The sequence below is a fragment of the Pinus tabuliformis genome, chromosome 6 (genome assembly GCF_031772625.1).
Source record: "Pinus tabuliformis cultivar Carrire ecotype Pingquan chromosome 6, CPIR1, whole genome shotgun sequence".
Classification (NCBI taxonomy): Eukaryota; Viridiplantae; Streptophyta; class Pinopsida; order Pinales; family Pinaceae; genus Pinus; species Pinus tabuliformis.
Genome location: NC_142292.1, coordinates 1,751,406,399 through 1,751,432,042, shown reverse-complemented (window position 1 = coordinate 1,751,432,042; position 25,644 = coordinate 1,751,406,399). Strand labels below are relative to the sequence as shown.

The following is a 25,644-nucleotide window of genomic DNA, read 5'->3' as shown; positions in this document are numbered from 1 at the left end:
CGCTGAGGCTTCTGCGCTGCTCCCTCTGCCCCAACAAACTTTCAAACTAGGAGTCCTTCCTCTCTATCGACTCACTCGAAGAGACATTGCCTTGAAAATCATCCCTTCGGCTAGGACTGCACAAACCCTCTCAGGTTTCGAACTGCTACGTCTTGCAACTTTTTCGATCTCCCTCTTCTACTCAGTGCTAGGTTCTCTGGCACTATTCTTCTTGCTTCACCTGCACTGCTCTGATACCATGTGAAAATTCCATAAACCAAAATCCCTATTGCAACAACTGATTAAACTTCTCCTATTTGTTAATCTCTGAAACAAACTATTTATTGCTTCCTACAACAAATATCGAAGCTAATACACTGCAACCTACACCAATTAAATAATATGCCCAAAACAAGAACAAAACAATAGAGAAAGATACAACACGAATGACACAATATTTTTTGGAGAAATGTCCCCTTAAAAACCCAATGCAGGAAAATCAGTGCAACAACTCTGAGGGTTTTTATTATTATGCAATAGTTTCTTAATACAACTCTGGATGCCCTTCTGACAATCTAGTTACAGAGAAATTAAACTGGCAGAAAAACTTAGTGAGATTACCTCCCTCTACCCGACAAGTCCCGACTGTTTTGGTAGCTGAACCAATTGTCCCCGACTATCTCTACATTGGCCCTACGTAGGCCCTGCGTCAGCCTCCAAAGGCTCTGTGTCAGCTCAATTGGGAAACATTTGCCCTCTGGAGTAGTTTCCAGCCCTCGCGACTCTGAAATGTTAGCTCCCACAGCAAGCTCGGACTTCTGCTGGAAGACTGCGCTGCTTTTGCGTGAGCCCTCCTGGCTCAGCGTCAAGCTCTGCGTGGGCCCCTCTGGCCCAGCGTCAACCCCTCCTGGGTTTGCGCTGCCTCCTCCTGATGTCTCTTTGCCTCTCTGCTTATCCTGGGTCGTGGAGAAGATACTCCAACCCAACTATCCCTGCCCTTCACTATAATAGCCCACTATCGAAAATCTCCTGGTAGCTCCTCTGCTCTGCTTCAGAAAATCGAACTTCTGAACTTTCTGTGTGTTCTCCAAGTGCCCATCAAGCTTCCTCTTATAATCCTCTCGTTGATCAATCATTGACCCATATTAGATCCTAATTAATGGCTAGGATCATATTGACTTGATCTCCGCCTTCTTCTAGAAGTTTCACCCATAGTTTACATTAATACCTTTTAATTATTTTAATTTCCTAAGTTTAGACTTAAGGTCCCTTAAAAAATAATTAATTATTTTAATAAAATTGTCTCCGGGTGGAATTTCCCAAAACAATTTATGGGTATTGGAGAATGCATGTGTCTAAGCCTCCCTGCAAAATTTGAGACTTAGAGCACATCCGATGCTACTAGAGATCAACATCGCCCAATTCTTGGCCAATGCATGAGCAATCAAAATGAAAGGAACTTTGAATATCCCAACCTTGATGAACAATAAACTACTTTATTTTTAAGGGGGAATTAATGCACAAATAAAAGCTTGTCGCCCAAGCTATGCAAGAAAAAGAAAACCAATGAAGAAAATGACACACAAGAGGGGCGGTAAAAATGGGTCGAGGAAAGGGGTAACTTAGGTCCCATGATTTCCCCCTCTTCACATTATTGTGCTCAAGAAAGATGAAATTTCATAGTCGTTACAAAGATTGTGGCATCCTCTATAAAGTAGACCCTCACTATGACATTGATCGCTTGCACCAATTGATTGATGGGTTGACCTAGGTATTGTTCCTACCCTTAGTGATGGTAGCACCTGATTGGGCATTAGGAGTTCCCAAGGGGATTTCACATGCATGGTCTTGATTCCATGGGAGTGCGAGAGAGTGAGGGCACCCTTAGCATGAGTTAAGTTGGAAGTTTGGTTAAAATAGTCCACTAAATCAAAGAACAAGAGGAAACTAGAGAGCTAAAGGCATCTTCAAAACCAAATATTGGGCACGTTTTTTCTAGTAGCATATAAATAATGAGATTTAAGACCTACGAAAGGTGTTATTCATTTTGATAGCTTAATAATTTGTAGTTGAATAGGGAAACATATAGATCAATGTCATAAAAAATCGATGATCTACTAGGAGTATCACATTTTTGTAGTAGAAATGGCTATATGTTCCCTCCACTTCTCATCGTGTTCATCATTATCCTTTGGATTGTCAACATGTTTGAGTAGTCGACTTTGTAGAGGAGAACATAAAATCCTAGGATACTGTTCTTTGAAATCCCAATGCCTGGTGTAATTTTTGAATTCTATAATGGCTGTTTCATATGTGAGACATTTATAGTCTCCAACGCTGAAATCATTGCTGGTTGAACAAGCTGTTGGATCTATTTTTAAATTAGGATTGAGGTTGTAGCCACCCGCTTATAATTAATTCAAGCAAGTTATGGTGTTTTGCTCTTCTTCACTTTCTATCTTATATAATGTTGAGTAAGCTAATGTATCTATGTTGTGACTTGCCCATTATTTTGTCTCTATGCACATATTTTTTTCATTTGAGTTATTGTCAAATTCTAACCCAAGCAATTCTATCATTTGTTAACTTAGTTGATTAGATCTATTGAATAAAAACATGGTTAGGGTTTTAACAAAGGCAAAATTTATTCAACGAAATCACAACCAATCTTATATTCACACATTACACACATTTTCTGCCCAATCAATAGTTCTTCATTAAAATAGTATTAGAGTCTACTCCGGCTCCCTTACTAGGAAAATGGCGCTTTGAGGAAATTACATATACAACATACTCTGGTTGTGATCTAGTTGATCAAACCCTAGATTTGTCCTTCGATCTATCTTGGCTGCGCTGGATCTCCTTTGTTGTACCCTTGCACCTTCCTTAGACCCGGTACACTTGAATGGAAGTCCTTCGCCACCCAATCATTGTGGTGTCCTTCTCTCAGTGTCTTGTGCTCACTCAGTGCTTAGTCTCCCCCCTTAGCCTAGCGTTTTGTTTAATAAGCTTGAGTTATGACCAAATACCTAACTGTAATCTCCAAGGTGATTAGTGGTTGAGATTAGATGTCAACATCACTTGAGATTGATGGTTGAGATTATATCTAATTCACTAATGCAAAAACCTTTGCATTTCATTAGATTAACTCATTTTATCTTATAAAAGTAAATTACTTTAATCACTAAAGTAATTGCGCATGTTAAGTGTTATCTTTCTATTACCTAGCTACTAATTTAATAAAAATTTTGTGATGAAGAAACTGAAACTGGATCTCTAATCACTTTTACAAAATATGCTGAGTATTTTAACAAATAATAGTTGGGAAAAATAAATTCACAAAGACATAGGCACACAATAAATAATACACCAGAAATTACCTAGGAAACCCCAACTGGGGAAAATGTGCCAACTTTTGTGTTTTTATTAATCTTCTCAGCAAAGATCTCAAATAATGATTACAAATCAGAGGGAAAGTTTTCCCTTCAATTCGTTGTTCCTCAGCACACTGATCTGCGCACTCTTATCCAACTCGGCTTCCTTGTTTGTGCAACTGTTACATCTAACTTGGCACTCTTATTTGCGCATCTATTACATGTTAACTTAGAGTTGTTCTAGGCTAACTTGACCCGCATTCTGCACAACTGTTACATGCTAATCTAACCCTCTTGTCTGCACAACTAATACATGCTAATCTAACCCTCTTGTTTGCGCAACTATTACAGGCTGACTTGCAACTGTTACAGGGTAACACGACCCCTATGCACAAGTTAACTTGCCCTTGAAAGATAAATATGTTCGCTGAAGAAATTGCTTAGGCTATTCGACCCCTCTTCCTGTTGTAATGCGTTGATCTAGAAACCCTTCTTCGCTGAGCTGAAACACACAAGTCTCTAGTGCTTAATCATGTCTATTATGTCTGCGCCCTTTCTCTCCTTATAAAGTCGACGTGGCCTTCCATCTTCCACGAACAACTGAGATTAAAATTCAATGGATGACAAATATTGACTATATTTTTGACTAAAGGAAAATTAGAATTTTCATAAGTCAAAATTAAGAAAAAGTAAACAGTGCCTTAGCTTCACTTGTGGGCCCCTCCGCCAAATTTAGCGCACTTCTAAATTTAGTAGAACCCTTCCACTTCTAACTCTAGTTAACACTGCCTCTTAGGTGTTCTGTACAACACCCAGTTTATCTCTGATGTAGACAAATCTGACCCTTGGCAATGTGTTGGTCAAGATATCTGCTGTGTGCTCCTTTGTAGGCACGTACTAAACTCTGACTTTACCCCTCTGAACACAATCTCTGATACGGTGGTCCTTGATTTGGATGCGCTTGGAGCGGTAATGAAATAATGGATTCTCATAGAGCTTGATGCAATTCTGATTATCACAGTTTGACCATGGGCTCCAACATCCGACTGAGGAACCCGACAAGTAGCTTCCTCAACCAAATAGCCTCTCAAGCTGCCAAGCTGGCAACAATGTACTCGGCCTTAGCTGTGCTCATTGCCATTGATCTCTGCTTCTTGTTGAACCAGGAGACAACTATTGATCCAACACTGAAAGCACAACTTGAAGTGCTCTTCTTGTCTGTTGAACCCCCTGCCCAATCTGCATCTGTGAATCCCTGAAGACTCACTCCATCAACCTGCCTGTACAACAACCCATAATCTACTGTGCCCCTGAGATACCTCAACACGTGCTTGGCAACAACCTAATGCACTTTGGTTGGATCAACCATAAACTGGCTCAACTGGTTGATTGTGAAGTAAATGTTTGGTCGTGGGTTCACTAGATATATCAATAATCCTATGAGTTGCCTAAAAAGAGTAACATCTACTCGCTCACCTTTGGTAGCATCGACCTTCCTCGAGTTTGTGACTAGAGGTGTTGTCATGGGCCCACAATCTTGCATGTGGAACCTCTTGAGAATATCCTGCGTGTAACTGCCCTGTCCCAAGAATATCTCCCCATCACCCTTCCAAACCTCCAACCCAAGGAAATAGTGTATCAACTCTATATCATTCATCTCAAACTCTTCTGCAATATCTATTTTGTAGTCACATATGAGCTCCTCATCCCCTGTCAATATCAAATCATCAACATATATAACAAGAATGAGAGGCTGGCCCTCAACCACAATATAATACAGTTTAGGGTTAGCTTCACTCTTGGTGAAGCCCAATCCGAGAAGGTAGTTGTCTATCTGGGCATACCATGCCCTTGGTGCCTGCTTGAGCCCATAAAGAGCTCTCATTAGCCTGCACACATGCGTGTCTCTGCTAAGAGTCTCAAATCCCTCAGGCTGCTCGACTTATATCTCTTCGTCAACAACTCCATTAAGGAAGGTGATCTTCACGTCCATTTGGTGGACCTTCCACCCCATTTGCACTGCAATCGCCGCGGTAGTCCTAATGGATGAATACGAGGCCACTGGTGTAAATGTCTCATCATAGTCTATCCCTTCGACTTGAGAGAACCCTTTGGCCACAAATCTAGCGTTACAATTCTCCACAATCCCATTAGCGGCATGCTTACTCTTGTACACCTAGCGTGAGCCAACCACCGATTTGCCAACTGGTCTTGGCACAATCTCCCAGACATCATTCTACATGATAGAGGAATACTCCTCCACCATGGCATCTCGCCATACCTGCTGAGAAGCTGACTCCGTATAACAAGAGGGCTTTGAGTCGATCACTTAAGTTAAAAGTGCCATGTACCCCATATATCTCTATTGCTATTTACTCTGTCTGAATGTGGAGGTGGGGGATCCAACTCTCTCCTGAGCAATGTTGCGAACATCGGCATCAGGATAAAATCGGCAAGCATCTGGAAAACCAAGAAATCGTAATAATCGGGAAATTATTGGTAAAAAGCGGCAACCATTGGAAAAATTAAGATACCATAAATATATTGGTAAAAATCAGCAAACATCAGTTAAGCCAAAAAATTGTGATTTCGAGATAAAATTGGGATGTTATCGAGATGTTCGCAGCACTGCTCCAGAGCCTCCCTTGATTTGCCCACCTGGCTCATGCTCTCCCTGCACTGGGAGTCACAGGCTGAGTTCGCACCTCTAGCTCTACTCTCTCCTCTTGTTCCTGTGTCTTCTCCTCAACTGCGTGCTGCTCAGCCTGCCCAACAACCGGCTGTGATGAAGTCGAAGGAACTGGCCGAACCTCCTGCTTGGGGGCCTGCTGCTCCTCCTGTGCTGCACCCTGGTCACGCTCTACGGACTACATGAGAGCCCTCTCGTCCTCGAACTTCACATCAACCCTGAGCACTGTCTTCTTGAGTGCTTGGACACACACCCTGTACACCTTAGATGTCTCATTAACTCATATTAACTCACTTTTCTTATAATAGGAAATTACTTTAATAATTTCTTTAATTGAATTAATTGCTAAGGTTAAAGGCCCATTGGATGACCTCTACACATCTAGAAACTTAGACCTGTGTGGAAGTACCTTTACGGTGCTGCTATAATCAACATTACTGGCCTTATATAGTGCGATCACCCCTACAAAACCAATGGCTCTTCTAAACCATGTATCTCAGAAGATCCACCCCAACTCCTCCAATCGTATCACGAAAGGAGTTGAGAGCAGGTATTGGAGGGATTGGGCATGGATGACCATAGTAGGCCTAGGACACCATAATACTCAGCGTCCATATATCCTACAAGGCTGCAACTTGCAGTCTCTGGGCTTAGAATGGTGTTGCCAAATTGGAAATGCATATAGGTACACTTGCTGACAGGTAGGGTAGCAGGATCCATGTGAAGTTTTGTCACCAGTCTTAGTAGAGGAAAAATTTCATATGAAGTTAGCAATGAGCATGTTCTGACAACTTATATACAAAACGTTGTGTGCATGTGCTTATTCCTTGTTTCCCCAGAAGAATAGATTTTATCTGTGTAACTGGAGGCATTGTTGTCTTGTATTTCTGGTTGCTGCAGCCTCTTTAAGTTCTGTTACTGGTGTTAGTGGAAGAAAAAATTTCATGTGAAGGTGACATGATATGATGAGCATGTGCCAACAACTTATTATATAGAAAAAAATAGTGCAGACGCTTATTCTTCATTTTCTTAGAAGAACAGATTTTATCTGACTGACTGGGGGTATTGTCATCTTCCATTTCTGGTTGCAGCGGCCTCTTTACCTTGGAGACCTCTTATGAGTGTTTATCTTCGAGCTCATGTCCTGTATGAAAGATCAGAAAATCGTGGTTGGACAAAAGATGAAATCAGTGCACTTAAAAGGTATATTTTACAGTGTTATCTCAGTTCCACGATAATTTCTTACAGGAGGGGCTCACTATGTCACTAAGGCATTCTTTGATGTTTCTCAGAGTCACTTATTACATCATAAGGCTTCTATCATGAAATTCAATTCAGCATTTTGATTGAATCAGAACGATTCTGTTTATTTATACATGTACTTTATTTTCCATATCTATTGTGATCCATGCATTCATTAGTGTTTCTGTGAGAGATTGTAGCTTGCAAGCCGAGCATGGCAATAATTGGAAGAAATTATCAGAATTTCTTGGGAAGAGTAGATACCATGTGAAAGATAAATGGCGGAGGATAAAAAGACAAGGTTTAAATTCAGGTATTCTTTTCATATATTGCTTTTACAGTAGGGATTTTGCAAATGGCTTTTTGTGTTAGACCTTTTCTTTTCCTCTTCTATGTTACAATAATGGTTTCTTGGTGATTTGTTTGAAAGAGGTTTCTTCTATGGGCAGTAATATCTGAAGTGTGCAGAATAGAGATGCTTCTTCTGTATTGTGTAGGCTATTTTTATCTTACAACCTGTATCACTCTTTGTGAGGACAGAAATTAAATTTGTACAAGTTACAGTTTTTTTATGCCTCTAGATATTTGTTCTACAGAGCACAAGAAATGGTTGTTTTGTTTGAAAATATCTGCTATTTTTTTCAAGGATGGACATAGTGATGCTGAAATTGTTGATTAGATAAATTTCAAGCATACATTGCAATACAAAACAGGCATAGATGGTTGTTTAAGTCGAAACAATTGGCAATTTTTTCCAAAAGAGCTGCTAGTTTGCGAAATCTCAAGTACTTGCTATTGAATTTTCCAGATTCGGTAAATATGATTGTGACAACTCTGATATAAATTTTATACCTGAAATTCTAATATGAGAAATTCTCTTATATTAGAATAACAATATAGAGTGGTAGTTAATGTTTTTATTTTTTTGGGTTGAGGTTAGGCACTTTGCATTATGTTAAATGAGGATGACATAGACCAAAATTTTTCTTCCACTGGTCTGCCCTCTTACCCACCAAAAGTGGGTGACCGCTAGGAAAAACTTTTCTCCAATTCATCTCTTCCAACCAGCGGCCAGTAGCCCCTGAGAGCCACTAGTAGCCAACGATGACATGTCATTCATATCTCCGCCACTTGTATCTGTGATATGTTTCCTCTCCCATTTACACAGAGCACATGTTGGAAGGTGGGCTGTTGATCAAAAAGTACTTTAAGTCATTTTGCAGTTGGGTGCTTATGCTTGTTTGTATTTGGGCATTTTGACTTGGAAGAAAGAAGGGTCTTAGCCGTCATCTTGTTCCATCACCTGAAATGGAGGGTTAATTTTCAATCCTAGTCAAGTGGGACCTCCCCTAATGGCCCAACGGGCATAGGAGGGGAACCACTTGGAAAGCCATGATTAAAATTGTGTAGCCCCATCTCTCCCTATTCCATACTCAACACTTTCCATCTTACATTACAAGCCCCTATTCCACCTACATTCTTTGGGTTCAACTAACCCCTGGTTCATTGGGATTTGGCACCTACACATCCTCATACCTGGGTAGGGCTTGGAAATGTGTTAATTTGGCAGCTCAAGGACAAATTCCCTCCTTTGGACAACCTTCCTCATCTAGAGAAGACCCTCATTGCTCTTGGAAGAATTTAATTTGGTCAAGGGATTTTTTTTTTAAATTTTAAATTTTTAATTTTGTAATGTAAAAGCCCACATGTGCACAAAAGTACAGGTCGAATTTAAAGACAATTTGGGTCTCCTCCAATGCCTATAAATACAGCTCAATGGCACCTCATTTGGACACTCATCACACCATCTTCTTCTTCTCTTTGGAGGTTCGTACAATCTGAAATTGCAGGTCTTTTTTTCACACGTGCGAGTAGGAGAGAATTTTAGGAGGGCCGAAATCAGCCTTTGACCAACATTGACTTGTTGGAGTTTGGGCACACTTTGACTTGGTTTGAATTCTGATTTGGATCTGTTCTTGGAGGTCGCATTCTTTGGCACAAAAAATGAGATTTTCTGGGCACCTTGACTGTAGTTGACCATAGGTCTGACCGTGGACTTTTTCTTTGTTGATCAGGTTTGATCGAGTTGTTTGGGACTATTTTGACTTTGTTTTGACCAGCAAAGGAGGCCGAGTATTTTGATTTTTGACCGATCTGATTGGGAGGTTGTTTGACCATTGACTTATCACTGGTTAGGGCATCTTTGACTACGGTTGAATGCTATTGACTTTGACCAGATTTGACTTTTGGGCTCATCTCTTGGATTTTGGATATTGGTTTGTTGGAAAGTCAAAGTTGTTGACCTTTGACTTTTGATTGGTGAATTGAATCATTATACTCTCTTTGCTAAACATTTTATGACAATCTAATAAGAAGAAGAATTTGAAAGGGTTTCCCCCCTAGTGGGGTTTTTCCCTAGTCTTTGACCAAATTTGGTGTCTCTTGTTATTGCTCTTGATTGTCTTCTTTTGTACACTGTATTTACTATTCTATCTACAATTGATATTGATCATTAGAAGATTAAATTGTTTTGAAAGAGATTGCTAATTGAAGCAAAGAATTGGGTTAAAGTGATTGTAATAGCATAGAATAGTGGAAAATTAACATGGTATCAGGGCCAAGGTGAAGACAAGCCCAAGGAGACAAGAGATAAGAGCAATCATCTTTGGAGGACGCTGATGGAGCCTATTTGACTTGGTCAAGATGTCTACCTCTTACTTCAAGGATTCTGAGAAGCTGGGTAACTCATCAAACTTTGCTGCTTGGAAGATTAGGTTGGAAGTGATATTGGATGAAAATGATGCCTTGGAATATGTGGAAGGAAAAGTTCTTGTACCTCCAGAAAATGCTCTTGCTGCTGCCAAATTCAAGTACAAGAAAGGCGAGTATAAAGCCAAGAAAATTCTCATTGATGATTTGCAAGATCATTTACTTGTTTATGTTGGATGCTTGAAGAAGTCTAAGGATATCTATGATAAACTGATTGGAATGTATGAGGTCAACAACTTGAATCTTATATTCTCCTTGAGAAATCAAGTCAAGGACATGAAGATGAACAACGGGGAATCCATGCAATCCTATGTCATGAGGGTATCCCACCTAAGGGATCAATTACAGACTGCAAGAGAGCCTATATCTGATAGAGAGTTGGTGATGGTGGCTCTTTAAGGGCTTCGTCCTATTTGGGAGACCTTCGTTACTACTATAAGCATCAATAATGTACTCCCGACATTTGATGAGCTCGTTGGTAAATGCACTCAAGAAGAGACCAGGATGATTGCCAGAGGGAGGATTCAAGAGCATGAAGGAGAGCCCTTTGCATTTGTTGCTCAAGATAAGAAGAGAGAAAGAAGAGGAAGACCCTCTAGTTCAAGAAGGCCTCCCTCAGATTCCAGGGACTTCAATAGAAGATCCAAAAGGGAATTATCGAAAGTTGAGTGCTACAACTAAGACAAGCATGGTCACTATGCTTGAGAATGTTTGGAAAAGAGAAATGATTCAAGATCCAACTACAACAACAATCATGGCTTCAACAACAATAGGTTCAATAATATAAGAAGAGCAGATGATAGAAGAAGAAGGGATGATAGAAGAAGAAGGGATGTTCCAGATGATCGTGAAGAAGGCCATTATCCTCAAAAGAGGTCAAGGAAATCTAGGTATGAAAATAATGCAATTGCTAATCAATTTGAATATATTCTTATTTATGCTCTTTCTAGTTCTTCCCCTCCAGATTCATATGATAGTTGGTAGATAGTGGGGTCTCTAGACATTTCTCTCGATACCGGGAAAGCCTCTCAAACCTAGTTGAGAGGGAGACAAATCTAAAAATCATCCTTGGAGATAACTCTGCTCATCCAGTGAAGGGTTTTGGTTCTATCAAATTCCATTTGGACTCTGGTGAATTTGTTCTTCTTCATGATGTTATGTATGTTCTAGGACTATAGAAGAACTTGGTATCTATATCTGCCTTGGAAGACAAAGGGATGAGAGTAGCCTTCATAAGGGGAAAAGTTCTCACTAGGCCTATGGAATCTTGCATGAGGGATGCTTTTACCTTGGGATATAGAATTGAAGGACTTTTTAGAGTCAATGGAAGACCTCTGCGAGCAATAGTCCACGACATCAATCATCAAAGTGAGCTATGGCACCAAAGATTAGCACATCAACATTATGAAGCCCTGCGAAAATTAAAGAAGTTAGTTTTTGGGATACCTGATGTTCAAGCTAGTCAGGATGGAGTATGTCCAGGACTTGCCAGTGGAAAGAAAACAAGGGTACCATTCCCCTCCAACAAGAACAAGACCAGTGATATTCTTCAACTTATTCATTCTGACTTATGTGGACCTATGCTAGTGCATTCTCTTGGTGGCCATCTCTACTACATAAACTTTATTGATGACTTCTCTAGGAAAACATGGATATTCTACTTGAAGCATAAAGATGAGGCTTTGAACATGTTAAAAGACTTCAAGGCGCTGATAGAGAATCAAATAGGGAAGAAAATCAAGGTCTTCAGGTTTGCCAATGGTGGAGAATATACATCAAATGAGTCCGTTGACTTTTGCAAGAAGGCAAAAATCAAGAAGGAAACTATTGTACCTTATAATTCTGAGTAGAATGGCGTGGCCGAAAGAACGAACATGTCCATAATAGAATCTGCTCGAGCTATGCTTCATGATCAAAAGCTGTCAAAGTTCCTTTGGGGAGAAGCTACAAATACAACAGTTTATGTACAAAACAAGGTTTCTCATCAAGCTTTGGATAACAAGACTCCTAAAGAAGTATTCACAGGTGTGAAGCCTGATGTTGGACATCTCAAGATATTTGGTTGCCCAATATATATTTTCATGTGCTGAAAGATAAGAGGAACAAACTGGAAGCCACCAAAAAGAAAAGTACGTTTGTTGGATATTGTGAAAACTCTAAAGCATTTAGAATATATATATATATATATTTGGTCAAAGGAAAATCGAGTTTTGTAGGAATGTAACTTTCAATGAAGATACTACCCTTGGAAAAGCAAGGGACCTTCCTTCGCCTCCTCTTGTTGAAAAGAGATATGATGACATGGACCTACTAGAAGGTCCTTTTGTTCCGGAATCTAAGAAGAACATTGTTGATGATCCCATGGAGCCTATGGATCCCTTGGATTATCCTCCAGGTGATTCTCCTACGAGGAAGAGACCATTGTGGCTTCGTGATATATTACAAGATGCTGAGAGACACGCCGCTGCCAGAGGTACCAAGGATATGTTGTAGCTATGAGCTCCATCATACAAGTTGAGCCTCCCACTTTTGAAGAAGCTGTGAAAGAACAAGTTTGTAAGGATGCCATGGCCGAAGAGTATGAGTCTATTATGAAGAATGATGTATGGGATGTTGTTCCAATACCTAAAGGAAAGTCTGTCGTAACTTCGAAGTGGCTATACACGATCAAGCATGGACCTGATGGGAGTATTGAGAAGTATAAACCGAGGTTCATGGCTAGAGGTTTCTCCCAGAAAGAGGGAGAAGATTATGATGACATCTTTGCACCTGTTGCCCGCTACACCACCATTAGATCGATTGTTTCCCTTGCTACTAGTGAAGGATGGACTCTTCACCAGATGGATGTAAAGACAACATTTCTTCATGGCATACTATAGGAAGAAGTATATTTTGAGCAGCCTTAGGGATTTGAAGTGAAGGACAAGAAGACTCATGTTTGTAGGTTGAAGAAGGCATTATATGGTTTGAAGCAAGCCCCCAGAGCTATGTATGCTCACATTGACAGTTACCTAGTGAAGCTTGGATTTAGAAGAAGCAGTGCTAACCCGAACCTCTACTTCAAAGTGGTCCAAGGTATGCCTTTGATTTTGGTTTTATATGTTGATGATCTATTCTTGACAAGTAGTGAGCCCCTGGTTCTTGAGTGTAAAAGGGAGTTGGCCTCCAAATTCAAGATGAAAGATCTTGGTTTGATGCATTACTTCCTGGGATTAGAAGTGTGGCAAAGACCTGGTGAGATTTTCCTTTCTCAAGGAAAATATGTTGTGAAGCTCTTGGAAAGATTTGGAATGGCTGAATGCAAGTCCTTGGCCATACCGATGGAGATGAGCTTCAAAAAGTTATGCGAAGATGCTGTTGGACCTGACTTGGCGAACCTCTTAGAGTACCTATAGTTGTTTGGGGCATTGATGTTCCTCGTGCACACACATCCAAACATACTCACCAAGGCTTTGCCGAAAGGGAAGTTCTTAGTCTTTAGAGAGCAACTTGCACTGATGGATGTGACCCTCCCTCGTAAAGGTCTAGATTAATCGAGGACACTGAGCTATGCTCTTCACCCCTGGCTGAGCTCCTAGGGTGAGGAATTGCGCTGGAGAGCCCTTGGGGTTGAGGGAACTCTGGAAAATAGGATAGATGCGATCCTTACCTCATGCTAAGTAGTATCTTGCCTATTGTCTGGCAATAGTATAAATGAGATCCTTACCATATGGTAAGTAGCATCTTGCCTATTGTCATCTTTGGGACTTGACAGAGTATACCCCAATTGGTGTGCTACCCACAAGCTGGGCTTGTTGGGATTGTTCCTCCCCGTCTGGCCAAATGGGTTGAGAGGTGACTCGGGATAATTGCAATCCTTACCATTTATGGTAAGTAGTGTCTTGCCCAAGTGAGAGGAGTAGGTGTTCTACCACCGACTCTTGAAGGGCATGTTAGGAAGATCAACGGACAATATTATAGTTATGATCCTTACCTCACGGTAAGTCGTATCTTGCCTATTGTCCTGATGATAGGATAACTGTGATCCTTACCTTCCATTATAAGTCGTATCCTGCCTATTGTCCTGATGATAAGATAATTGTGATCCTTACCTTCCATGGTAAGTTGTATCCTGCCTATCGTCCTTGGATAGAGGGTGGTAGCTCGAGCTCCTCTATGATGTCAAATTCTTCTTCTTTTAGATTCTCAAGTGTTCAACAGATTAGTAGAGATGACATTTGACTTGTTGATGATATAGTTGGAAATTTCTCCCTAGCTGAGAGGGAGTGTTAATTTGGTAGCTCAGGGACAAATTCCCTCTTTTCGATAACCTTCCTCATCCAAGTAAGACCTTCTTTTCTCTTGGAAGAATTTAATTTGGTCAAGGAAAAATTTATTTTTAATGTAGAAACCCACATGTGCACAAAAGTACAGGTCAACTTTAAAGACAAACTAGGTCTCCTCCAATGCTTATAAATACAACTCAATGGCACCTCATTTGGACACTCATCACACAACATCATCTTCTTCTCTTTGGAGGTTTGTACAATCTGAAATTGCAGGTCTTCTTTTCACACGTGCGAGTAGGAGAGAGAGAATTTCAGGAGGGCCGAAATCTGCATTTGACCAGCCTTTGATCAATGTTGACTTTTTGGAGTTTGGGCACACTTTGAATTTGTTTGACTTCTGATTTGGATTTGTTTTTGGAGGCTGCATTCTTTGGCACAAAACTGAGATTTTCGAGGCACCTTTATTGTAGTTGACCGCAGGTTTGGTCGTAGACTTTGTCTCCATTGATTAGGTCTGACTGAGTTGTTTGGGATGTTTTGACTTCATTTTACCAACAAAGGAGCCCGCGTAATTTGAACTTTAATCAAGCTGATTGGGAGGTTGTTTGACCGTTGACTTATGATTGGTTAGGGCATCTTTGACTATTGTTGACTTTGGCCAGATTTGACAGTTTGACCAAATTTGACTTTTGGGCTCATCTCTTGGATTTTAGATATTGGTTTGTTGGAAAGTCAAAGATGTTGACCTTTGACTCTTGAATGGTGAATTGAATCATTGTACTCTCTTTGCTGAACATTTTATGACAATCTAATAAGAAGAATTTGAAAGGGCTTTCCCCCTTGTGGGGTTTTTCCTTGGTCTTTGACCAAACTTGGTGTCCCTTGTTATTGCTCTTGATTGTCTTCTTCTGTAATCTGCATTTACTCTTCTATCTACAATTGCTATTGATCATTGGAAGATTAAATTGTTTTGAAAGAGATTGCTAATTGAAGAAAAAAATTAGGTTAAAGTGATTGTAACAACATAAAACACTGGAAAATATACAAAATGTACCTTGGAAGGTTGATGCAACTGAAAAAACAAAATGAACATATGATGGCCACAAGAAAACAAAAGAAAAATCAAAATGAAAAATATGGTTGGGATTTACAAATTAGCACATGGGCAAAAGCCAAGCATGGGATCTACCTCACTCATGGCCATAACTTTGTTCCTGGGCCAATGTTGCCTTATCTCATAGAAGACAAGGAACCCGTGCATGTCTCAACCCCTGATTGGTGATGAATTTCCCCATCCCTAAGGGGGTAATAACTGCTATACATCATACAAAGCAAACTCTCATTCCTTGAGCTACAAAAATTAAAGGCCGAGGTAACTCATGCATCCACGATTGCTCCCTCCTCACATCTATACACTTAGGATGAGGTACTCCACTGTAGCTGGTCCCTTTGACCGTGGCACTTTGCCATGAAGTCTTTTCCCCTCTGCTCCATCATTATTCACATGGCACCTATCGATTGAAGGGTGGACCAAGGACATGTCACTTTCTCTTGTGGGTTGAGAGCACCAAATAGGTTCGTCTCTTAACCACTCCTACCTAGGGAGATAACACCATTATGTGACTAAAGCCCCAATTTTGGAAGAGAAGCCTTGTATGAAGTGTTAATTTGCCCATTTCTTTCAAACTTGGTTCACTTAGATGCAATAATGATTAAATGTACCTAATGGTGAAAGTTGCGGCACTGGATATTGTGTGTAATTGACATGTGGTTCCATCTATAGGTCTGAGCAACTTAATTGGTGTCTAGGTCCTCTAGAGGGACATATTGACACCCACAGGTGATGCGTTGAGAGCCATGAGACTTCAAACAATTGTAAAGCATCATTTGTATCCATGGGCACGTTCAACACCCGCAAAGCTCCTGCACTTTTACATATATCATTTATGGGATGATGCACCTGGACCAACATGCTCCTAGTCGGCTTAACAGTAGTATAGGTAGTTGATCTAGGGGCTAGATGAGGTTTGTCTCATACCTTGAGATATGGGGTCCACAGGATGATTGTGACAAAGATTTAGTGGCCAACCCCTAAAGGCTAATTTTAGAAGGCATCTACACTTGTTTTGGCACTCATTGCACTCAATGTTTCCTAGAAGAGGCCTACACTAGCATGACGTCAACCTCCTAGCTATTTCGGCTCACACGTGTGGCATATTATTGATATATCTTATAAGCTACTAGGCCGACTTGTGACCTAGACCTATACTTGCCCATTATTTTATGTTTAGAGGGGCTTGTAGGCTAGTTAGGCATTCAAATGCCTAATATAAATTTAGAAGTTGTCATTTGAACTTCTCATCATCACACCTCTTGGATTTTCAGCCTCATTAGAGGAATTCAAACTTGTTCTCTTGTGGATGAATTGGAGATCTTGGATGCATTTTGATATTTGGAGCTGATCTTGGATATTATTTGGAGCTATTCTTTGGTCTAATGAATGGAAATCTTGCATGTTATCTTGTAAGTGCACTTAATTGTTGAATATTTGTTTCTTAATGTCTGATGTATGGAATGATTTATTCCAGGTTAATGCTAAATTGTGTTTTGACTTGTTGAATATCAATCGAATTGCTATCTAGATGAATATTGCATGTTTTACTCATGCATAACACATAATGAATTGTCCCATTGGTGAACTTCTAGAAGCTCTCCCATGAAAAGCCACTTTTCCATTGTATAGGTAAATTTTTGAAATTTCGTTGCTACAACATCAAATTTCAACCTCATTGGAAACATTTTTGTTAATCAATTTCATCCTAGACTCCATTCTCCCAAGGGACAAGGGATTGGTTGAATTGTTTGGTGATCATTTACACTTTTTATCCATATATTTTTCTCTCCTAATTAGGCCCTTTCGAGGTCAAGCTAGGAAACTAGGGCTTGGTGCAAATCCCTAGGAAAGTAGAGTTTTGATGGATATCCACTTCAAGGGGATAGTATTTTCCACAAAATCTATCCCTTTGGTGGGTATCCACTTCAATTTCATCTATAAACTTTCTTGCCCTAGTTGTTTGGCTAAGAGGGAAACCCTAGTTTTGCCTTGCTTCAACTTAAGGGCTTTCTTGAAGATTTAACGAGCCTTGGCGTTGCTAGTACACATTGTTGGAAACCTTTTCTCTTAGCCTTGGCCTTTGGAAACTCCAACCCTCTTCAAATTTATCAAACCCTAGGGTTCGTGCCTTTTTTCTTAGGTCTCATCACAGAAAGTGAATTGTCTCCTTGTGGAGCTTTGATCCTAAATTGTGCCTTTATTGAAGAGCTCCTAGTGAGGTCATCTTACATATTAAGCTTAGAGTTTCTGCCACAAGTGATCCCTTTCCTACTACGACTCCTCCCATCGGTGAGAGTCTCTAAAGAGTAGGGGGTTTTGGCTGTGGTGGCAGTGGGTCAATGCCCTAGTGTTGTCTCTTGGTCTAGTTTGTAGGCTTTCCCTCTCCAAGGCCTACTAGATTTTGTGGCAACATTTTTGACGCTGTTGCTGGGGACTGAAACGTGTGTTCCATCCCCATACGACAATATAGATCCTTATTCGGTGACTCCATTAGAAGAACGAAGCCCTTGTTCTTCATTGAACTCTAAAATTCAATGCTTGTAGGGTGGAGCGAGCATCTTTTAAGGCATCTTAAATTCTCCTCAACGACTCCTCTTTCAATTTCTACGTAGAACTTGAGGAAATGGCTTGTTGGGATCTGCATGAGGTTGGGATTAATGAGTTCCTCCATATAAAAGAGGGGAAGTGGGACTTTAGCCATCATTTTGATGATGATCCGATATATGATGCTAATGATGATCTTGTTCCCCCTCCATCTTCTTCATATCACTCTCGACATGTCCCTAAGGGCATTGATGAGAATGATATGCCTGAGGTTGTTCTTCATCGTAAGTTCATGAGCTTGATCGTTGAATTCTCCATCCTTTGGTTACAAGAAGGGATCTTATTATGCAAATTGGATTCCTCTTCCTCATCCATGACTCTTTTTTATGATGCTTGGTTTTCTTGTTTTCCTTCCTCCCACCGTTGCCCTTCATCGAGCCAATTCTGTGAAAGAGGAAGTGATTTGTGGTTGCCCTGTCCCATGATGATTCATAGGGTTAAGTGTTGTTATATTGATCTAATGTTATGATGATTACATTGGTTGTATGACTATACTTAGCTCATGCATTGTGTGCTAGCATTGCATGGTATTGTAGATGCATTGCATATTCCTTTTGGATAGCCAATATCATCATCTCATGTTCTCATGCTAGACTAGATTGCATGTAGATTAGACTTGCATCTAGAATCGATTTACTTTTCTGTATGGATTATTTCCCTGCACCCAATGCACATGCTCCCAAAAAGTTGTATTGTAATGTGCAAGTTACCTCCCTATGCGGCCTACAATATTCAAATGATGTTTAACCTTGTGTCAGCTTTGTGCAATGATCGATGAAGTGATGTGAGCACACGCAATGCACGAAGTATAGTGGGAGCCACAACCCCCTTTCTTGTGAGTTGGCATCATCCCATAAAAGTCATCAATGTAGGGCAAAGTGTTGGACCACTGTGGGTGTTGGAGGTGCGAATGGCTATGTGTGATGCTTTGCTAAAACTCAAAGATCCATGGCTCTCAGTGCCTCACCTGTGGGTGTCAGTATGCTCCTCTGAAGGAATTGAGCCCAAGTTAAGTTCCCCAAGCCATGATGGAATGACTTGACAACTAAGTTGCACGAAACGGGGAAACGGAAACGAGTTTCCGAAACGGGAAACGAAACGAAACGCGACCTCCCCAAATTTTGGAAACGGGGAAACGCAAATATATATAATAATAATATATATATATATATATATTAAAAATATTTAAAAATTATTATTATATATATGTGCAATCATAAAGCATGAATGATACATTTACATTATATGATTATAATTTATTACATTTAAAGTTTAAATCTCCTGCTGAAATCTCTTTCTCTTGCTGCTGAAATCTCTTTCTCCTGCTGCTGAAATCTACTTTGCTCACTGCTCAAAACACCCTAGCTGAAACAACTGCCAGTCTCCAAGAGAAACGACTTGCTGAATAGTGTGATGAGAGAATGAGACAAACTGCTCTTTTATAACTTTAGAATAGGTTTCTAGAACATCCCGGAAACCTAAAAAAAAATTAAAAACAAATTAAAAAAAAAATAAATTAAAAAACAACACATAAATTTGGGGAAACGTGGCTCGTACGGCCTGGAAACGAGTTTCCGGCGGTACTGCCACGTCTCCGTTTTGGGAAACGTGGCAGTACGGTCGGAAACGCGTTTCCAGGCCGTACGGTACGCGTTTCCGGGTTTCGTTTCGTTTCCCGGGAGGAAACGACCCCTAGGGCCACGTTTCCTGCAACTTAGCTTGACAATTACACACAATATCTAGTGCTAACATCTACATCATCAGGTATATTTAATCATTTTTGCATCTAAATGAACCAAGCTTGCAAGTTTAGGGCAATTTGACACTTCAAACATGGCTTCCCTTCCAAAATTAAGGCTTTGAATTCCTTATAGTCTTACTTCCATAGGTAGGAGTGGCTAATAGACCACCCTATTAGGTGTTTCCAACCCCTAAGGGGAAATGACATGTCCTTGGTCCACCCTTCAATTGATAGGTGTCATGTGAATAATGATGTAATAGAGGGGGAAAGACTTCATGGCCAAGTGCCATGGTTAAAGGGACCATCTATGATCAACTCGTCATCCTGAGCTTTTCCACCCTCGACCTTTGCTTTTCCACCCGTCTTGCACACCTTTTATGTTTTCTTTGTATTACTGCTCGTAGCTCAAGGGTTAGAGCTTGCTTAGTATGATGTCAAATATTGATTACTGCTGAGATTTGTAGCTTGGGAGGTACTCCAAACCCTAGCTAGAGGGTTTTGGAGGAATGGGCTCCACAAAAGTGGTTTGTGGGCTTAGAACCCAAGGTGGGGGTTTTGTACCCAAAGGTGTGGGGCCAAAACCATGAGGAGATTTGATGACTTTGGCACATGGAGATGAAAGAGGACCCTAAAAGGAACTAGGGCCCGCAAAGAACACTGAAAATGGAGGTCTACAATGCAATATAATAATTTTTTTATGTGTTAAAGTGTGGTTATGTTGATCAAAGTGACAAGTTGGCCTAATGTAAGGAGTGCCCTTAAGGGATAAGTGTTAGACCACATAGAAACATATAAAGAGGAGCATAGACCTCAAAAAGACACATCCAAGTGTGAAACATCACAAGTTCTAGCTTTGATTTGTATGTCAGTTGAAGGGGACCCAACAAAGGTAAAAAGAGGCAATGTTTGTGACTTTTTCTAGACTATTTGGGGTTCGAGTTCTTGAGGCAAGAGGTCGAGTATTATAGGAGGAGATCTGGGTTGGTTGGGCAAGGTTTTGTGGCATATTTTCTCTGTTTATGTGGCCACAGTCCCTGAGGAAATCGCAGAAGGTACCGAGGTTTGAAGGAGGCTCTTTGGAGGGGCTGAAGGGCCTAAAACCAAGAGAAAATCACCCTTGGATCTAGTGTATGGGAGCGACAAACTAAAGGAGGAAGGCCACAGTGGTAGGAAAGGTTTTGGGAGCATTTGGATATGGCCAATAGGAACAGTTAGAAGCCCTAACCAGGCAGCCAAAGCTACAACAGTGTGCAAAGCAACACAGGACAAGAAGGGCAACAGGGAGTTGAGAAACAAGGTATGTTTAGCCTTCTTGTTGTGATGTTTTGCTAGAGGATGTAGAGTCCTAGTTTGGGCAAAATCGCAAGGTCATCTTAAGGCTGTTAGGAGGGCAATAAGTAGATGGTCTTAATAGCCCTATATCCCTTGGCAAGAAGGACATTGATAACTGTAAGAAGGGTGAAGATTGGAGAGCTTAGTGACTGATCTTTGAAGGACAAAAGGAGGTCAAAGGGAGCCATTAATTAGCCCAAGTTCATTACTGGAGAAGGACATCTTGCAGTGATAGGTGGCATCCCTCCATGCCCTAAGTGTGTCTTCATTAGGAAGCACATGAAGACACTAGTGGGAAGAAGTCCCTAAGAGTTGTGTCCGTGAAGGACTAAGGAGTAGCTAGTGGGCAGCATGTCCCAAAGGAGCTGAGGAGCAACAGTGGGCAGTTGAGAGTTGTTCACAAATGGAGTTGTGAACAACTCGACAGGAGTCTCGATGTGTTGATGCATTGAAGGACTAACGATCAAATAGAGAGAAGTTGGAGCCATGTTCAGTGACCTAATGAAGTTGGTTCATTGATAGAGGCAAATTGTAGTTGCTGCAAATTGGGAGTCGAAGCATCGGTTAAGTGTGTTCAGGATGAGTGCGCTACATCAACTAGATGGTCAATGTATATTTTTCGAGCAGTTTGGTTGTCATAGTTGTTGACACCAAGTCCTTGTTGTATGTACTTGTATCAATGGATGTATGAGTTCCTTTATCCCTGGTAAGGGAGCCCTAGGCTGTTGTATTACAGTTTGTTAATATAACAAAGTTGGGCAGTTAAAATTTGTAAAAAGTTGTCTATATTTGTGCACGTGTTGATTTATTGCTATTTATTGTTCCGCTGTGCAAAGTAGTTTGTTGTTATACTTGGATTGGTAGCGTCAGTGATTCTAAGATTCCAACCTAGACTCCAGTATCGTGGAAAAACAACAATTACGTCCTTAAGAGTGAGGCTATTCATTGCTTACCAGGGGTTGGGACATGCAAAGGCTCCTCATAATATGAAGAGCAACATGTGCTTAGGAACTAGGGGAAGGATGTAATGAGTGAACTAGAGCTCATGCTAGGCTTTTGCCGATGTGCTAATGTGTATGTCTTGACCATCTTTTTCATTTTGATCTTCTTTTGGTTTTGCTTGTGGCCATTATATACTTTTTCTTGTTCTTTTAGTTGCATCAACCTCCTAGGGCCAAGTTTGGGGCCATTCCCAAGAATGACGATGTATGGTGCCAATCCGAGAGAGCCAATGGTCAGTTGAACCCAAAGAAGGGAGATGGGATATGGGGCTTGTAATGTAAGATGGAAAGTGGTAAGTATGAATAGGGAGAGATGGGACTACACTATCTCGATGAGGGTTTCCAAGTAATGCCCCTCCTTTACCCATTGGGTCATCAGGTGAGGTCCCACTTGACTAGGTTGGAAGATTAACCCCCATTTGAGGCGAGGGAACAAAATGAATGTCAAAACTCCTCTTCCTTCCAACTTATCCCAATGGTCCATGTCGAATGGCCAAAATACAAACAAGCATAAGCACCCAACTGCAAAATAAATAAAGTATGAATTGATTGGAAGCCCACCTTCCAATGTGCTCTCTTGCCAAATGGGTGAGGAAACATATGATTGATGGAGGTGGCAAAGATATGAATGGCACATCATCATCAAGTACTAGTGGCTGGTGGGGGGTTGTTGACTGCCGGCTGAAGAGATGGTAGGAGGAAAATCTTCCCTATGGGGTCACCCACTTAGGGTAGGTAACAAATTGGATTTGTAGTTGTTCCTTTCTCCACAATTTGGATTATTACATTTGAAGGATTCAATGCTTCCTTCTTGATAAGTTGTTCTAACTTGTTTTTAACAACTTCCTATCGTTCTTAAGCTTCCCAACATGTGTAAGTAGGATTTGATTGTGATTTTTTGGATGTGAAAGTTCTTCATTTCCTAATTTGTTGACTTTATTTTTAATGTCTTGATTCTCAAGTTTCTTGTGTTGTAACATCTTGATTTGTTCAAACAACCTTTGATTGAAGATTTTTAAGCGAAATTTTTCTTCATATTTTTTTGATAGATTCTTATTGAATTCCTTTTCGAGATCTTCCTTGTTTTGTTCTAATATTTTATCACACAACTTTCTAACCTCTCTTCTTGATTTGTTTAAGTAATTTTTGACCGTGGAATTTTAGATAAGAACATTTTTCAGTCCTTTTAAATAAGTTCTTGTAAAATATATCCTTGAGTTCTTTATATTTCTATGTGATATTTTCTTCTTTTGATGATATTTGGCTTGTTCATCATCTAATTTTTTTATTTGCGAGTTACTTTGATCTTCCAATTGTAATTTAAAGTACAACAAATTGTGGCGCCTTGTAGAAGTAGTTTTTGGTGCTTGACTTGCAAGTTGTTTTTTTTTTCCTTTAATTCTTGAGCTACTTGCTCTTCTTTGTCACTTGCCACTTCTTGTCTTAATTAATTGTCTTTATTTTTGGAAAATTTATGTTGTTCAAGTTTCATTATGAATCTATGAAATTGTTGACATATCATTATCTCTATTTTTGCCATGATTGCTAAAACTTTTGAAATGATGACTTTATTTCTTGTTCTTAAAATCTTTGAATTGAAATTATCTCGTCTAATCTTATTTGAGTTCACCTCTTATAACTCCAACAATAATTTTACTTGTGCATGCACCTGTGTGTGTGTGAGCTTGAATTAAATCTTTAGATTTTTTTGGTTCTCCCTTGTATAAAAAAGTTGATATATTTCCATCGTATACTTTGTACTTTTTTGTACTAAAAGAAAAGTAACTTAATATTGTTTTGTTTGACTAGATTAAGTCACAACTATAGTTTAAGAATCAACTTTTTCACCAAGCGACATGATGCTTCTCAAGGGTGACGACTTTAAGGAGCAAACTCATTGCCTTGATATCAAAACTAAAGGTGTCTATCGATATGGTGGCTTGTGAGCTCACTATTACCAGAAAATATAGCGCCTTAGTGTAAAGCCTCACTATGTACCTTAGATCAAGGGAAACAATGGGATCAACCAACATTGTCACCATATGAGATGCTTTCTATTGTCACGTGGATGGATGTTATCCCCACAAGGGAGGCTTCTCCAAGAGATCTCAAAGATTAACATAAGAATTCTCAGGAGGATTCTATCAAATAGACACCCCAGGAGAGATGAGATGGTGAGTTAAGGTATGGCTCTAGGTGAGATGAGGTAGTGAGTTCAAAGAACCTATGGCTTAGTCTATAGGGCCAATAGAGTCCTGGAGATGCTCAAATAGATACCAACACATGTTACCTTCAATTTAAAGATTGTTGTCATAAATTAGGGTTTATGATACGCACAATTCAACATTCAAAATTGTGACAACATTAAAGTAGCATATAGTTAATGAAAAACAATAAATAATCTAAGGCTATTTAATTAGTAAAGAAATGAAAATATTACAACATTTTTTCAATGGCTGAAAATGCATAAAAAACTACTAAGCCTTAGATGACAAGCCTAAAAAGGTGGTTGAAAATTGCATAAAAATGATATTTTTCCTTTTTCAATTTGGAAGATGCAAATCTTAACCCTAGGACTATGAGGTTCAAGGTATTTTATGCTATTTAGTGCAGATTTTGTTGTAACCAAACCCTAGTTTACCCTATAAAACATAAAAAAGAGGAAAATAGTGCATTTCATTATTGAATCACTTCATCTATCTAAGAGAAAATCCCTCCAAGTAATAATATACCCCCAAGACAATTCACTACCTTAGTGCTGCATTGCGTTGAAGAGACAAAAGACTAGTGTGCACTTTCTCTAGATTAGTAAAATAAGTATGCGACAATGATCCTTTAAATCAACTTTCCTTTATTTATTGCATATTTTAAAAAAACTAGTTGGTCTAAACTATGGTAACCAGTGAAAGTGGTCGGTTAGATAGCCCTGGGCATCGACCTAGTACAAAAATATCGTTAGAGGGTCAGTTTACACTGGTACAAATTAGGCCAAAATTTAGGCAACCACTATAACCCTTGATGTTGAGACCTTCCAAGACGAAAATTTCCTCTTCCTAGCCAATTCATACTAAGCCCTAGTTGGTTGCTTGGCCTTAAGAGGGTTGGATTATAGAAGAGAGAGAAAATTGAAATTTATAGATAAAGATGACTTGATCACCAACTAGACAATGCCAATGTCTAATCCTTTGGTGGATGGTGTCCAAGGATTCTTAAGATAAATTTAAACTTGCAAAGGAGTAAGGATGTTTGATGCCCTAACAAAAATGTTGAAAAATAGCAACAAGAAATGATGAAAATAGAATCTAGAAATTCCAGTTTAATTTGTCCTTGAATTAAACTGAGAATTAAAATCGAATTCTATTCTCATAACAACTTGTAAATAGTTAATTAAGTTTAATTAACTTAATTAACTTAGGAATTTCGAGTTGGAAGTCTTTCTGAAGTCATGTATATGTTCTCCCTATATTATAGGGGTCTAGGATGAGTTAAGTATGAGTTGTAATTAGATAACTCAGTTTACTGAGTTAAGTT

General features: G+C 39.8%; 1 protein-coding gene across 4 annotated transcripts in view; it reads left to right on the top strand.

The window, feature by feature from the left end:
• Nucleotides 1-25,644, top strand: part of LOC149265928 (uncharacterized) — a 265,831-nt gene that overhangs the window by 60,232 nt on the left and 179,955 nt on the right. For all 4 annotated transcript variants that reach the window (XR_016260101.1, XR_016260102.1, XM_089429840.1 and 1 more), the window contains exons 3-4: nt 7,134-7,245; nt 7,485-7,597. Coding sequence is in view for 2 of the 4 variants with exons in the window: in XM_089429840.1 (XP_089285966.1) it covers nt 7,134-7,245; nt 7,485-7,597 (225 nt within the window). In the remaining 2 variants the exon portion in view is untranslated. The remainder of the gene's footprint in view (nt 1-7,133; nt 7,246-7,484; nt 7,598-25,644) is intronic.